This window comes from Bubalus kerabau, chromosome X (genome assembly GCF_029407905.1).
Source record: "Bubalus kerabau isolate K-KA32 ecotype Philippines breed swamp buffalo chromosome X, PCC_UOA_SB_1v2, whole genome shotgun sequence".
NCBI classification, from domain to species: Eukaryota; Metazoa; Chordata; class Mammalia; order Artiodactyla; family Bovidae; genus Bubalus; species Bubalus kerabau.
In genome coordinates this window covers 22,059,947-22,077,462 of record NC_073647.1, presented here as the reverse complement: position 1 = coordinate 22,077,462, position 17,516 = coordinate 22,059,947, and the positions used below count along the sequence as shown (strand labels likewise).

Sequence of the window (17,516 nt, the reverse complement as noted above, 5' to 3'; positions counted from 1 at the left end):
TCAGTCAACTGATCAAGGCCAGGACTGAAAGTCACTCTACAGAAGGAAGAAGTCTTAAGTAATAAAAAGACAAATACTGCTTTGTTAGTAGCTATGGGGGAAACACAGGGAAAAACTCAAGACCACAGAGACAAGGCAAAACAAATGAGATGCCAACTTCTAGGACAGGTAGAAAGATAAGGCTCTTGAAGACAAGTTCTAAGACTTAGTTTGCCCCGCTCAATTGCTATGTATCTACAATGTATGTCAGTAACTGACCACAAGTGTATAGGTATAAATTCTCATAGCCAAGTAGTTACTACTCTCAAGACACTTGTTTCAAGAAAACTGCTACAAATGTACAGAGAATGCAACAGATTTCCAAAAAAAAAGTCTGTAGGGAAAAAAATACCAGAAGCACTTGGAGTTGGGACTAGGGTACCTAAGATATTTTCACAGAAGAGATGAGACAAAAATTAAGTGAGAGCAGTTTACCTTACACTGGTGTTTGTCACTTTGTATTTTTTTTTAATAACAGAAAACATTACCTCTAGTTATTAATAATAAAATAATTAGGTCTAAATGGAAAGCTAGAAAGCAAAACTGAACTCTTAAAGTTGTCTAAGTCATTTTAAAAATAACTTGAGATTAGGACCTTAAATTCTCCAAGTGCTTCTAAAAAACAGGGCCACTGAAAAGTACTTTACTAGAGTGACAGACTAAATCTAAGCAGTTACTGAATAATTTCAGAAGTCTTTTAGAAATCAGAGGGCAAGGAACTAATAATAAGTAGGCCTATCAAGCTCTTACTTAACCTAGTCTCCTGACCTTGCTCTCAATATCACATACTCCAACTCCATCCAACTTTATGAATCATCATTATTCTTAGGGGAAGCACACCGATTGAAACCGCCCACCCTGGCCAGGCACCATAGTCACCATTTGCATGAGCTGTTTTATGACAGGAGATCCTGATAAGGAATAGGGAACTAATAAGCCACCACCAACCGGAAGAGTTCAGGAAAGGTCGAAAGGAGACACCGCTTGTCCGTCCACTTTCCAGAATTCCTCTCGCTAGCGTCCATCTTGGCTGAGCAATGCGTGCGCCACCAGGAAACACTCTGAATTATAATGATTGGCCAAAGACCACCCGGAAACTAATCCCATCACCATAAAACCCGAGACTGCGAGCCACGCAGCAGAGCAGTTCTCCTGGGTTCCCTTACCCTACTGCTCTCCACCCGGGTGCCCTTTCCCAATAAAATCTCTTGCTTTGTCAGCACATGTGTCTCCTCGGACAATTCATTTCCGAGTGTTAGACAAGAGCCCAGTTTCAGGCCCTGGAAGGGGTCCCCCTTCCTGCAACATTATGAGGAATATAAATTCTCTTATTGGAGCTTTTGAAATTTGTTTTACTTATCTGAAAGATTCAGATTCAGAGTTTTTCGGAGCTCAGATCTTTATGTTTAAGCTCTTCTAAGATGTAGGTCTTACAGGCTGAGGGTACTCTAAAGTGCCATACTGCTTGCTATACTTAATCTGTGAACACCAAAAATCCATGCTCAAATAAGTACCAAGACATCCCCCCCAAATCAGACATAGATTATTTTATATTATTGGTTAGGTTATCTTCCATTACCACAAGTAATTACATAATGACATAAACTTACAGTATTCTCAATTGCAAAGAAGTATTAAATGAAGGCAAAGGAGAAAAAAATTTGAATTTTTAAAAAATTAATTTGTTCAGTAATAGCCAAAGACCTGATTTTCTCCATCATTAGACCTGAAGTTTCTCTTTGGCCTCCCATTTATTCTCTTTAGTCACCTCCAAAGTAAAACAAAGTTATTTTTCTTTTTATAAATGACAGGTAAAATATCTGTGCACATTTAATCTGCATGCCATAATCTGAACTTTGAAAACAATTCACAGTTCTATGAATACCTTCATGCTGCATGTACACTTAGTTACACAGATGACAATGAAGCCAGGGAAATCTTCTGGAAAAAATTTACCTGTTTTCCCCAAAAAATACTCTTAAGGCAAGCCCAATTCGGCCCATCACCTGTCTTCACAAAGAAAGTTTTACTGGAACACAGTCACACTCACTTCTTTGGGTACTGTCTATAACTGCAACTGCAACAATATGGCTAGCAAAACCTTAAATATTAATTATCTAATCCTTTATACAAAGTGCGCCAACCCCTGTCCTAAGGCAATGATCCATAACTGAGTGCTCATCAAAAATCATTTGGGAACCTTTTTAAACCCACTCACCCTCCTTTCTGATTGCTGGTTAAGTATCCCTGATCTAAGGATTTAGTAGCACCATTAAGTCCGTGGGCATTTTGTGCTTCTTTGTATGTAGTAAGCAGTTGTAACACTCTATACACTTTGGGTGCTTCATTTTACCCTTACTAAATGCCAAATAAGCCACATACTCTAAATAGCACTGGAAGTGATATATGTATAATTATGGCTGATTTGCATTGTTGTATGGCAGAAACCAACACAACATTGTAAAGCAATTTTCTTCCAATTAAAAAATAAATTAAAAAAATAGCACTGGCATTTACTACTCTATACTTGTTAAAAGTACTTCCTCCTCCTTGAAACTCTTACCTCTTTGAGTTCTACAGTATCATTTTCCCAGTGGAACACACTTCAAATGTCACTCTCCCTGAAGTCTTCTGATTTCTCAGGTAAAATTAATTATGGTCCTCTCTCCCAGATCTCCTGTGGCATTCTTTACATTCTAGGCTAAAGTACATGTATTCATGATCGCATACAAAGTGTCTAACATTGTGCTTGGTACTAAGTAGGTGCTTAATTAAGTATCTGATAAATGGACAGACAGATGATTTCTAGACTCTGGATAGAGGCCTTGAATATAATGCTTAAGGAAAACAACAAAAATTTAACACCCTACTGGGAGAGTGAAGGTTGAAGAAACATGGAAACGCCCTTGTTTGAGGCATACACAGCTCTTCACCATCCTGAACAAATAAGCAACTTGATCTTTCCTTCTAGATTTCTCTCATTCCTCTTCAAACAGCTAGAATTGCAAACAACACTAAAACACTGATTAACCAAAACAGAGGAATTTTATGCCTATACTCTTATCTCCATGGTCAATTTACACCTAGCCCATTTTTAAAGCTTCACACTATTGTCCCATTGAAGCCCTTCCCGCCTTCAAATTCAGCCAACAATTAAGGAGTGCCCACTTAATAGAGTACAATTGAGCACAAATGAGATGTCAAGCACCGTGCTAAGTGTTTTCCATGCATTCCCCAGCCCCCACCCCCACTTAATCCTATGCTGGGCAAAAAGAATACAGTCTTTGCTCTCCCGGAGCTCACAACACAGTGGAGAAGAAAGGCTTGCACACATGTAACAAATACAATGCAGGGTGTTAAACCCTGTGTCAAAGATGAAGGTTGAGTTGGACTCAAAAACCGGAGTTCTGAGAGGCAGCTAGGAGATGAATAACGTCAGTACATGCACAGCAGTGGGGGACAAGTGGAGGATATTCAGGAAACAGCTAGAATGAGACAGGGGATGAGATAAACAATGGAAATGGTGGGTTAAGTTATGCATTCTGAAGGGTAGATATTCTATAGGCAGAAAGGAATCAGTAAAGGTTTGGAGTCAGGGAGTGAGTGGTATTAGGTTATAAAGGTAGAGATCAAGTAATTACCAGCAGTATGCTGGAAGGATGGAAAGAAGAAGACTGGATATAGGGTCACAATAAGAAAGAAGGCTGAGACATCCCAGAAATAGAATCGATGTGAGTGATATGGAAGGAAGGTAAAGGATTCAGAAAGAGAATCGGGTTTCAGGGCAGGGACATGATGAACAGTGGAATAGACAGGTTGAGTTTAAGATGCCTGCAGGACATCCAGGTACAGCAGACAAGTATGCTGCCGTTATTGTATTTCATTTTCCACAATGTATATCACTTATCTCCTGAAAAATCCTACTTTGCCCTTCCCTTCCCTTCTTACCTGAGTTGAAATTCCTGTCTAACGTTTACAGACCCTGCAATCATCTCACCTTTCTCAATTCTAATCTATTACTGCCAGTCTCAGTGGCCCATTCTCATATAGTTAACCTATTTCATGGACTCATACTTTTTTTCCCTTTTAAATCTTACCATCTCTGGGATATAGTCTTAGCTACTTAAATTGGCATGACTCCTCCCACACAAAATAAAAAGGTTTATCTATAAATTGTCATACTGCAGATTCATATATGCAGATCATATCTCGATTATGATCTCTCAAAACCAGATATCCTGTTTCGCTGGGGTGCCAAGCACTGAACTGGTAGTGAGTAAACAACAAAGTCAATATGTAGAATTGTAGAATTGGTCTTTTTATTTTCAGAGGCTACTAAAAATATCTTGCAAGTAACAGAGACTCAGAATATTCTTAGATAGTATGTAGGTAGGATTTTTGTTCTAAAAACTAACAATGCTATTAACAGACTATATTAATAGCAGCCTGATAATGTCCCAAATTCAGTATTATTTCCATCTTTATTAGAAAACTATTAAGCTTTAATTTTAAAATGTGATTTTGGGTTAGGGAGCTTAAAAACAGTCTAGTATAGCCTAGTGATTAAGAGTTCTGGCTTTGGAGTTAACTGGCCCTGGATTCAAATTCTAGCTCTGCCACTTACCAGCTATATGATCATAGTCAGGTTACTTCTCTGAGCCTCAGGTTCCTAATCTGTAAAGTGAGACTAAATACCTTCCTATCTCACAATATGACTGTGAGGATTAAAAAGGATCATGTATTTAAAGTACTTAGCCCAGTCCCTAGCACATACTAAATGTTCAATAAATGTTAGCTATCTCTGCTACTGAAGAAGAAAACAGGAAAAAATGTTCAGAGGATTTCTCAAGACGTGAGAAAAATTTAGTTTAAAAAGGAGAAAGTTTAGGAATGATCTGAGGATAGTTATCAAGTATATGAAGGACTTTTCATTCTTAACACAAGAAAAAAAAATACTTCCCTTAATGGAAAGAGACAGACCTAGAATAAATGACTCTAAATTAAATGAGATATTTGATTTATATAGAAGGACGAATTTCTCAACTGTGAAGAGTATTATATAATACTGGTCCTGTTTCAGCTTGCTTGGGTAGAATCACAATTTCTTAATATATTTAAATATAAGATAGACAAAAAAAAATCTGTTATATGGCTTGTAGGTAATCTTGCCTAAGGGGAAGGAAAGTGAAATGGCTTCTTAACCCCTTTCGGTCTTAAGAGTTCTTGATATATTTGACACAGGTACCAATTAAAACAGTTCATTATTTGATGTAGATATTTTGGGGGGGCGGGGAGGTAGATTTTAGTTCCCTGACCAGGGCTCGAACCTGGGCCCAGCAGTGAAAGCGAGTTCTGATCACTGGGCTACCAGGGAATTCCCGCATAGATACTCTTAACGATCTCAACACCTAGCTCCATTCATCAAGAGTACGTTCTTCAATATTCCTCCCAAGTGTCTCCTTAAACAAAACGAAAACAGCAACAATAACTCATAATTTTACTTGGAAATTTGAATTTCTTGGCTAGATAGCTGGAGAATAAGAGTAAATGGTACAGATGTTGTATCTCCACATATGGATTCAACAGGAACTAGAAACCATTCTGGAAAAAAAAATTTGTCTTAATTGCAAAAAGACTTTCAAATTATAAAAACCTTATATGCTGGCAAATGTCTTGATGTAAAAGAGATAAATATGTTCATGTAGAATGGCTTTTCTCTCCAATTCTTATGGCTGACGTGATAATCTTGGAAAGTGGACTATGGCAGCAAGAACACAGAAACTAGCCACCTGTACCCTTCTTTTTTGTGGCTTTCCATCCTTTCAAGACTCTGACGCACCTGGCCACCTATATATTTACACCTTACATCCAAGCCTCTTCTCTTCATGGTTTTCTTTGGGGCAAGCACGAGATACAGACTGGAACCTGCCTTAAAAGCACCTATGGACCAGCACTCTTGCTTTTCATTACTTTCAATGGATATTGACCCACTTCTCACCTAGAAATCTAGATGAAAAAGAGCCAGGGCAAACAGACTCACAAGATAAAACGCCTTAAAAAGTGAATTGTGCTTAGTTGCTCAGTTGTGTCCAACTCTTCGTGATCCCATGGACTGTAGTCCACCAGACTCCTCTGTCCATAGGAATTCTCCAATCAAGAATACTGGAGTGGATTGCCATGCCTTCCTCCAGGGGATTCTGCCATAAGGCAGGTGGATTCTTTACCATATGAGCCACCAGGGAAGCCCAAAAAGTCAATTAGGGAAGCTGATTATCTAGTTTTCATACAGTTTACCTACTTACATGAAACTCTTCACTTTTTGTCTTTCTTTCTGATTTATGCCCTTTTAATTGCTTAGATAAATCTACACAGGGAAAAGTAAAGAAGAAAACCAAAACCTGGAATTTTGGTTACTCGATAATATTTCATGTAAAAATGATATAATAGAAGGGCCAAAACTAAGGGTAAAAAGGAGACTTAAAAATTATTTCAAAATTTAACATATAAATGCTACTCTAGTCCTAGGCCCTATGTAAATTATTTAAATTCTGACATTTTAACAGAAGGAAAGGGAGCAAAACTATATACCTGGCTCAAAAGTTCTCTCCTTCTGCCACTATTACTCAAGGCTGGATGCCCACAGCCTCAAAATTTTGGCTGCAAAACACCTTTCCTAAGGAACTTCCCTGGCAGTCCAGTGGCTAAGACTCTGATATATCACTGCCAAGGGAGTGGGTTCAATCCCTGGTTGGGGAGTGTCAAAAAAGAAAAGGAAAAAAAAAAAACCTTCCCTAAGGTAAAACTCTTTACATCTTCTCTAGCATGTTTTAGTTATGCAACATCACTGTATAGCAAGCAGTGATACAGCATTATCCATTTATACTGCTGGTAAAAATACAAATAAGGTAATGACTTGTCTAAAGTTACATAATGTATCAGTGGCAGCTATTAACAAAACAGGCCTCATGAATTCTCAACCCAGTAGGCTTTTCATTAGCCTACAACAATGTTAGCAGGGTCTTATTATTACTTATGAACAATAACTACAACAGGGCTGCCATTTTTAAAATCTTAACTATGTGCAGGCACCATGCTAGGTCCTCTACAGTTTCTTTTTAATTCTCACAATATCCCTGGGAGGCAGGGACTGTTGTTATCTCCTTTAGGCAGGTGAAGAAAACACGGCATAGAGAAGTAAAGAACTTGTGCAGAGTCACCCAGCTAGTCAGTAAGAGAGCTGGGATTCAAATCCCCGTCTGTTACTACAGCTTGTGGTCTTAACCTCCAGTACTGTTCTACTCCCTAGATCAAGGAATAAGCTTAGTTATGTATAACTCACTAGGGCAAAAAAATTAACTCCCTACATCTTGCCATTAAAAATTAATCAAGACAATTTATAATAGTGAAATCTGTACAAAGTTCTGATGCTTTCTGCACAAAGGGGAAATTTTACCTAATTTAAGTAAATTAAATCTCCACTGAATTTAGCAATACTGATAGATGTATGTTACTGCTTCTTATAAAAATAGGCATCGCATTTGTTAGTAACACAGTAACATCAGGGACCAAAACTGCTCCTGTTCTGACTAGAGCAGCCACATAGAATAACAACAATGCTAACAAGTCAGGGTGTAGACACATTTTCCATGAATATTCATTAAGCCAAGGAAAAAACAATGGGTGATAAGGGTTACAGTGCAACTAGTTTCAAGTAAGTAGTATTCTTTCTTTGTATCCAAATTGGTTTTTAAGGACTAGGAAATAAAAACATACTGCTGATTCTCAAAACTCAGCAAGCACAGTAACATAAAGAAATCTAAAACCACCAAATGAAAAAAAGATCACATTTTTTTTTAAATGGAGCATTCTATTGTTATCTGCAGTTTTGGAGCTGGGAAAGATAAACGTTGTCATGGTTAAGGTCTCACTGCAACAACAACAAAAATGTCTGACCTCTGAATTCCTATTTCTGCCTATAGTGACTCTAGAGTTGAAGACTATTTATGCGAAGGGTTGACTCATTGGAAAAGACTCTGATGCTGGGAGGGATTGGGGGCAGGAGGAGAAGGGGACGACAGAGGATGAGATGGCTGGATGGCATCGCTGACTCGATGGACATGAGTCTCAGTGAACTCCGGGAGTTCGTGATGGACAGGGAGGCCTGGCGTGCTGCGATTCATGGGGTCGCAAAGAGTCGGACACGACTGAGCGACTGATCTGATCTGATCTGATCCTAAAAACAAATCTCAAATGTTCTCTTTGAACTTCTTCATACTGCTTTTATTTTTAAACTATAGAAAACTGACTACTTTTCAAAATAGATTATTCCCGATATCAAAATGAGAGCCCTCCTTCCCATCAAGATTCTTTATGAAGTGTGAGATTACTCAGTGTCTAAGGACATAGATATATGTTCTGCCAAACCCATCTTTAAAATAAACACTTGATAGTGAAGCTACTGAAGGTACATTTACAGATTCAATAAAGAGCTCAGAAGAGAAAAATAACCAAATAAGAAGAAATTATTTCAATGTAAACTATAATGTATCAAATACCACCTGAGCCAATACTACTTTTCCACCAGAACAATACAGTATCTTGCCAAACTGGTTACTTGGTAGCGAAGACAACTGCAGGAACATTACACTGGTGAAGTTTCAGAAAAACTGTAAAATTCACCAAAAGTTATCCAAAGTCATAAATACTGTGTTGTACAACTGAATCACAGTAAAATATGCTGTTCAGACACTGGTAACATTTTCTTGTTGAAAGGGTTCTGTCATCTTCATTTGTAATGATCACAATTTATCATGGAAAGTAAAAACATTTCAGAATTTTAATTTTAAAAATAAACTTGAATGATGACTTTAACATAAAACATTCAAATTAAGCAAACTGCTTGTTTCTAAGTCAACACAGCTCGCAAGAAGATTTTAATACTTTTGGGGGAAAAAAAATAAATATACATATTGATTTATTCCTTTTTTGTTCATTGGCAGACAAATTAAAACTAGCCTTGCAATTTGCTGATTTGGGGGGAAAAATAAGACTGCAATTTAAAAAAAATTACACTCAGTTAATAAGGCAATACACTTTAAAATAAGCAATTTCCTCTTTAATGAGCTTAAAATAAGTTTTATTCTCAAGAGGCAGAAATAGCAACTTACCAGCTTCGTGCCTCTTTTAATTTCCTTTTGGACATCTTCAATAGAAAATCCACCAAGACTTTCGTTATCAGAGTGTGATGAAACCAAAGCAGATGAGAACAGCTATAAATTACATTTAAAAGAAATTTAGGTTCATATAAAAAGAAATTACAGTGAAACGTAATTTATAGTGAATAAGATGCTAAATTTAAAAGGAAATAGTAAAGTAAAAATGACACAACATTAGTGAGGAACCATTTAGACGTTTAACTGGTTTTGTTGTTCTGTTTAGTATTCAGGAATATTCACTGTTAAGATTCTCCTGGTTTCAGGGCTCTTGGTTGCTGCGAGCGTACTTACCATACACTTATGGTGTGCTGCCACCTTCTGGTTTTCAGATATTAGTAACTGTCCACATTCCTTGTCTCTATTTGACTTACAAAAGCCACATTTGCGCTGTCTTGTAGGCCCTTTTTTCTGTTCAACAGAGCTTGACATGATTTTTAAATTGCCTTTAGAATGCCACTTTATGCCTCAAGAAAAGCTACAGAGGATAAGAAGGGCAACAAAATGGTTAATTTGTTTTAAAAATCAATTTATACATTCATGTAAATTGTTTCATATTTGACCTAGGTTTTAATATGTATAATTAAAAATAGCTACTTAGTATAAACAAATGAACACTGAAACCTCTGTAATTTTAAAAAGTGTACTATCTATGCATAAAGATAAATTAATGAAGTAACTGGGAAAAATCAAACTGCTCTCAAATTAAGGGACATGTGAAATAATTAGAACTACTTCTGCATGGATAAATAAAACATGAACAATGTGTGAAATTAAAATAGTCATCTGCTGACATAATTAATGAAAAACATTTTTCATGTATACCGGGGTGCCCCTTCAAGGAGACAAAGAATTATATATCTAAGAGCAGAGCAAAAACCATTGAGAACTACACAATATCCAGAGTGAACAGAACTCTTTAATTGCACAATTCTGTAAAGTTCACATATTGATAATCCAACAAATGAGAAATAAATTTTACATAACCATGACTTTGGAACACTTATTTTTAAAATTTGAGTTCTTTTCAAATTTAAAAAAATCATTTATACATCTTTATTAGTTTTTGCTACTGTATTCCTTTTGCAAGTAAAGGAAAACTTAAGTTTTACAGCAGTCTATTAAAAAACACAGACTTTAAGAACCAATCATTTATAAAAACAACTCTGTTATCTGACTCTGAGATTTACTCCAAAAGTCTGCTTATTAAAGTTACAAACTGACAGTGGTGTTCTATATGCAGTAACTTTCATACTTAAATTAGTAATACTGTATAAAGGGTGGGAAATTTTTCTGAATGAGCCTTCAATTTAGTCAAAATTATAATTATAGGTAGTATAGTCAAACAAAAAAAGGGAAGAAAAGTTCTAACATGGAAGGTTTCAGATTTAGATCATCAGTCTCAACATGGATTCTTCAGAAGAACAAAAACAAATGTAAAATCAGTTAGTTGAATTGTGCCGTTTTCCCAAATCAAAAGAACTAAGTAGCTCAGGACCTAGGTTACCATAACACACATTTCAATCAATAAAATCTCAATTTTTTAATCTTAAAACTTACTAAATTCTTTCCATTCTTTCATATATTTGAACCTTTTCATAAAATGCTGAAAACATGGACTCACTAACACTACACAGTGTCTTTCTGAGGAGCGCTTGTTCACCAACAGAGCGGCAGCAGCTGGATGCCAGCAAGGTGGTAGCTGCAAACCATGCAGTGCTTCACAATATAAAAACACAAACACTGAAAAGTGAATATAAAGTCACAAAGAAACAGGTCTTCTCATCAATTTTTATCTAGGTTTTTCGGTGTAACAAAACTTCACAGGCCTTGACAGTCTCTACATTGATGGGTTTAACAAACTCTTAATGCTATCAACAATTTTAAATACCTCCCCCTTTCAAATGGCATCGGATACTTTACAACAGTACTGTATTCACAGCACTGGCTATAAACTGTGAAACTGATTGAAAACAGGCAGCAAATACTTTTAGGATTAAAGAAAAAAAAAGAACATAACAGAGAAACAAAAGAAACAAAAGGGGAAGTGTGTTTGCATTTGCTCAGGCAAATATATGTTCAGTTGCTTTATCAAGAATATAGCTGCCAACATCTTTAGAATTAAACATGCAAAACATCAAAATTCATAAATAGCACCAGAATTTGCTACTTGGAGTTCTAAATTAGCTTTCTTTACTACTGTGCAATGAACAGTAAACACTCTGAAAGCACTGTAATGTATTCAGCATTTTTTCCGGTCATCCTTGGCCAGTTGAAAGGATGGCACCACTACGAATCCAATCTATACAGACATCTTAATGTGTAATTTCTGTACAACCCCAGCATAAGCTATAAAATCAGCTTAAGATAAATTCCTAGATTAGAAAATTCCTCTTTATTCTTAAAATTAATTCTGAAAATGGTGTCCTCAAAATCTACCCATATTGAATTCTACCTCTTTCCGTTTATAAACAGATAAATGTCTCATCCTAATTTTGATATCTACTTTACTAGATATCAAAGACCCCAAAATCTAAAAGAGAAAAAAAAAGTACACTTTATTTTGCATTCAAAAATATTCTAGTGTATCTTTTCTATAATCAGTTTAAATATAATTTGTTAAGTGAACAGAAACGCACACAAAAGTGCACCAAACCAATTAAAAACTTTCCCCAACGTGCAATGACTAAATGGATTTTTCCACTAAAATTCAAATAATGCATCTGTGCATATCTTGCTAATTTTTTTTAACAACCTCCTTGTAAAACATGAAGTGGAGAACATCATGGAAACAATGACTCCTAGCAAAAAATGTCTTTATCATAAAAATATAGATTTTTATCTAATGCTGTCACATTTGTGGTTTCTACTTAAGGAGAAAAAGGGCATTCCAAGGACCAATATTAAGTTCATAATGATCCATACAATACATGGCATTTTAGTTCTAGTCTAAAAGGTTTTTCCGGGCATGCAGAGATCAAACTTTGATGCTTTCGCCCAACAATGAGACCTTTTCCTTAAAAGAAATACAGCATTATGAATAATGTTATAAAGCACAAATAAATAGGCAAAGATGCCTGAGAAACATTGTCTGAAAAAATAGAAAAGCCTGTTTAGTTAGGCTGAAGCAATCAGTGCATTTCTGATTTTCCAAGATGCTGTAAAGCACCAAATGGCAATAACCTGAAACATCAAGGAGAGCCTTCAAGAACCAACTCGAGAGCTCATTCAATGTCTGGTATCTGAAAGACCATTTTCATAGAAAAACAAAACAAAAACTGCAGTTCCGGAAGATCAAACAATTCCACACGCAAGCAAGTTGAAATATACAGATCAAATATATATATAAACATGATCCAAGAAGCAGTATTTCTATCAGTTACACTGGAGAGAAATTAACGAGTAAGAGACGAACCGGAAGGGCACCTGAATTTGGTTGCACGATATTGTTACACGCTTCGCACTGTTTTTGCGGTTATTCAAAAGGAAACTGAAGGAATTTTCCAGTTGTTTCAAACCCAAGGGTAGAGAAAGAATTTGAACTGTATGAAGAAGACCTGATATTACGTAGTAAGCCGATGAAGAGAAAAGGCATTTCAAAAATAAAGGATTTTTCAACTTCCACGCAGAATATCGAAACGAAGAAATTTCAAAAGAATGCCGAGCTGCTCGTCCATATAATAAAGGATGGTACACAGAACGTACCGGATCCTCTCCGTTATTTATTCCTCAATACAAACTAGACTCCAAGATCTCCCTCTAATCAAGCGCTAGATAAACTCGCAAAACTATCTTCCACTAAAACACTTTAGCAGGTTCCTTTCGGTCGTGAAGTCAGGGTCCCCTAATTGTCCTTTTCCAATCCTCCTGGATCCAGGAAAAGATCACCCTACCACTTTCTTGAACCCTCCTCCCCCCAGGAGTTCGCCCTCTAATAGTCTTCGTTTCGTATCTCAGTTTCACCAATTCCCCCCACCCCGGAGTTTTTCCTCATTCCGAAAGGCTAACCTTCTTGTCATCCTAACAATTTTTCCTCTCACTCTTCCCAAACTGCGAGTCCCCCTCCTCCCCAAATATGTCCTAAGCGATGGGAAAGACTAAAAATTCCCTGTATTTTGTCCTCCTTAAATGTCGCGCCCCCTCCCCCGAAGTCTAGGCTTAAGCCTAACGTCTCCCTCCGCTCCTCCGAAGCACTTTTCTCAGCAGCCTCTTTGCCAAGCGCCTTCAATGAGTGGCGCTTCTGGGGTCCCTGACAATAAAGCGAGACCACCAAGAGTCCCCCTTAACAACGGGCAGGGGCGGCGGCCTGGCCACCGCCATCCTCCTTGTCTTTCCCCGCTGGGCAGAGAATGGGGGGCCCCAGGGTACCGTGGGGACTCACCGGCGGGGCCCAGAGGCGAAGGGAAGGGGAGAAGCGCCAATAAGGGGAAAGAGAAAGAAGTCGATCTCGGTTCTCCGGCAGCGCCTGGGAGCGGGGCTCTGTCGCCGGAGGTTGTTTCCTTTCATTCGAGGAGAGACGGGCTCGCGGAGCGCCCTTACGTCGCCCCCCTCGCACGCAACGACACACTGAGCGTTAATACGTCTCGAGCGCGCCGTGGGCCCTGATTGGCCGCAGAAGGGGCAGCTGAAGCCGCCCAGCCAGGACGCATGTGTAGAAGCCACCCCCAGGATGGATCCAGGCAGCAGGCCCCACCTCCTGCTCGCGCGCGTACCTTCTATTCTCCGGTCCACCGCTTAGCCAAGTGTTTGGGGGCAGAATCCTAGGAGATGGAGAAAGAGATTTAAAGATATCGCTGTGGGTTGGGCGGAGAAGGGACTGGGCTGGGACTAGAAACCGTTGACCAGGGGCCCTGGGTAACCAGTTTTCAACAGTGATTCAAGTGGGTAGGCCTTATCCCTTGCACTTGTTCACTGAGGCCTTTTCACATCCATTATTTCATTGTACTCTCGTGGCATCTCTTTCAGGTCCTCCATTCTCTCGTTTTACTGCCAGGAAAAACTGAGAAGCTGGTAGTGGAGTCAGTCTGCCTGGATTTCAGTCTGTGGGCCAATCATGTTTCACCTCTGTGCCTTAAATTTGTGTGTGTCTTTAAAATGGGGATAAAAATAGTAGCTCACGGGTTTATTGTGAGGTAGAAATAAGATAATGCCAGTAAACCGTGTATTAGGGTCCCTGACGTATACCAGGCCCTGTATAAGTTATGAGATTTTCACAATCAGAAAAGATAAGTGATTTTCTTCATAATTTGCACAGGTAAAGCCAACACCTAAACTGAGCACTTTCCTCTTTAATGAATGACGCCAGACTGCGTGGGTTTGAATCTCAGCTCCCCTCACTTCTAGTTCAATGACCTTGAGCACATTGTATTACCTCTGTCCCTCAGTTTCGAGACATCGAAAATGGAGATCACAGTGGTATCTATCTTATAGGGTGGTTAAGAGAAATGGATTGATATGTGTAAATCACATAGAATGATGCTTGCGCTCATAGTATGCCATAAGGGTCAGCTTTTGTTATTTTTCTCCTGGGCTCACAGACTGCTAACTAGTGGTTTAAAAGAACAACAACAACAAAAAGCCCTAATAAACCGATGAAAATTTAAAGATCTCCTTCAGGTAGCTATTTTTCCCGTCTAAAAAATAAAGAGGGGAGCAGTGGATTTCCATTGTTTTGATCCGCTACCGTTTCGATGGTGTTTCACCATTTTTTTTTTCCGACCTCAATGGCAACATTAGATTGTAATCCTCAAGAAAACGGGAACCGCATTTGATGTAACACTTTATCCCGTTTGAAAGCGTTAGTCGCGCAGTCCTGTCCGACTCTTTGGGATTGCATGGACTTAACGCCTGTCAGGCTCCTCTGTCCGTGGGATTTTACAGGCAAGAACACGGGAGTGGGTTGCTATTTTCTTCTCCAGGGGATCTTCCTGACCCAGGAATCGAACCCGTGTTTCCTGTGTTGCAGACGGATTCTTTACCCTCTGAAGTGAGTGAATGAGTGAGTGAAGTCGCTCAGTCGTGTCCGACTCATTGCGACCCCATGGACTGTAGCCCATCAGGCTCCTCCATCCATGGGATTCTCCAGGTAAGAGTACTGGAGTGGGGGGTGCTATTTCCTTACCCTCTGAACATGTACCCAATAAGGGTAGACAAAGCAGGACCCTTTGCCCTTTCATCCAGGACCTGTACCCTTGAAAGGGAGAAACTAGAGATTTACATAAGATCCAGAATGTGTATTCCAAATATTTACAGTGTGTTTGAAAACAGGTTCTCCCCCCCACCCCAACCCCTAGCATCATTTCCCACCAACTTCACACACTTACTGATGTGAGGATGAGACTGATGATTGTGTAAGTGACAAAATGTAGTGCCTGTGCAGTATGTCATCATTTTAGATTTCCTCACAAATCCCCATATTTTGCTCTTTTATTCATTCTCTCATCCATGCATTCCTTCTAACACAATTTGATTGAGTAAACATCTGCACAGCTACTAAGTTCCAAACACAAGAAGAGACATAGATCAACTCAATCCCTGACCTTGAACTCATGGTCTAAAAAGGGAGACAGACAAGCAAACAAAAACATTATGATGTGAAATATGCTGTATTAGGTGTGTGCCTGGTACAGATATCCTCTATTATGTACAAAGTACTATGCTAAGGCAGAACGCAACTGTGAATAAGACACAGTCTTTGCCCTCAACTCTTTACAGTGTACCAAGGTTAAGATGAATAGCTGTGATAGGGGATAGACTATAGCAAGTGCCTTTACAGTGGAAAGGAAGTGCAAGGAGAGTTCAGGAGAAGAAGAGATCAGTGACCCCAGTTAGTTTCAGGTCCCAGGTCTGGTAACTAGTTCCAGTTAGCCTGACTGATAGGTGCAACCTGTTATTTCAAGGGCTACAGGAAGGAGTCAGATGGTGATAACTTGCTTTTAACAATGCCTGAGGATGGAACATCAGATCTCTTAATCTCTTACTGATTCACCAGCATACTCCCACCCAATACTCTTTCTTTTCCTCTCACTTTTTCTTCAGGCTCTAGGTCTGGTTTTTTGTACCTGATTCTCAGCAAAATCTTTAACTTCCTGACTTATTTAGTGTAGGGCTATCTGAGCTACGCTACTTTATCTTGTACACCCATCCTCTCTGGCTTCCTTCAAGATGCAGATAGAGAATCGTCCTTCCTGCTTTTTAAAGTTAAAGCTGTAGGTTTAATCACATTGTTTCTGTACTCTGGAGGAACTGATTCCCTACTTATTTTCTGCTTCAGCAGCATCAATTGCCCTGCTCTCATTTACCTTCACTGCCAGACTCTACCTGCACTAGTAGACTGTGTTATTTCCCTCAAATTGCTCTCCCATCACTCATTCAGCAAGCATTTGCAGATATTTTCTATATGCCAGGTATTATGCCAGACATTGCATGTTTGAAAAGGTGTAAGACACAGCTCCTGCCTTCAAGGAATTCTCAGTCTAATGAGAAAGACAGAATTTCTTTCTGTCTGTAGGTGAAATGCTACAATAGAATTACATACCTCCAAGATTTATGGACTCTGTCCAGTGGAGCAGGAAATACATCCCTGCAGAGGAAATGTTTTGAGTTGAGTCTTAAAAGACAGGTCCTGGTCTAGAAAAATCTGGATCCCATCTTCATGACTCTTCTGTCTTCATTCTTTACATCTTTGTTACATTTGACTCTTTAGGCCATTTACTTGTTCTGAAACGTTCACCTTCCTTGTCTTATAACAGGGACTCTGACTCTGGCTTTCTGGCTGTTATTTCAGTCTCTTTTGTAGGTTTCCCTTCTTCTCTTTTTAAATGCAGGCTTCTGCCTAGACAATCCTATACCCTCCCCTGGTCTATCTACTGTTCTATAAGCCCATGTGTGTGCTAAGTTGCTTCAGTCATGTCCAACTCTTTGCAACCCTGTGGACTGCAGCCTGCCAGCCTTCTCTATTCCATGGGATTCTCCAGGCAGGAATACTGGAGTGAGTTGCCATTTCCTTCTCCAGGGGCTCTTCCCACCCCAGGGATTGAACCTGCATCTTTTATGTCTCCTGTACTGGCAGGCAAGCTTCTTTACCACTAGCGCCACCTGGGTTGAACCCAGGTCTCCCGCATTGCAGGCAGATTCTTTACCAGCTGAACCACAAGGGAAGCCCCAACCCAGGAATTGAACTTGGGTCTCATGCATTGCAGGCAGATTCTTTACCATCTGAGCTATCAGGGAAGCCCTGTATCAGCCCAGCCGGTCTTAAACTTT

The 17,516-nt window shown here is 39.0% G+C and overlaps 1 protein-coding gene across 4 annotated transcripts in view; it reads right to left on the bottom strand.

Annotated features, from left to right (window-relative positions):
• PHF6 (PHD finger protein 6) overlaps positions 1 to 13,797 on the bottom strand; it is a 48,442-nt gene extending 34,645 nt beyond the window's left edge. Inside the window, exons 1-3 of one of the 4 annotated variants that reach the window (XM_055562884.1) lie at positions 13,633 to 13,797; positions 9,546 to 9,729; positions 9,207 to 9,308 (exon numbers count right to left, since the gene is read on the bottom strand). In XM_055562884.1, the coding sequence (XP_055418859.1) occupies positions 9,207 to 9,308; positions 9,546 to 9,683 (240 nt within the window). In that variant the 5' untranslated portion in view covers positions 9,684 to 9,729; positions 13,633 to 13,797. The remainder of the gene's footprint in view (positions 1 to 9,206; positions 9,309 to 9,545; positions 9,730 to 13,632) is intronic. The other 3 variants (XM_055562883.1, XM_055562887.1, XM_055562885.1) reach the window with 3 other exon arrangements.
• Positions 13,798 to 17,516: the final 3,719 nt, after the last annotated feature.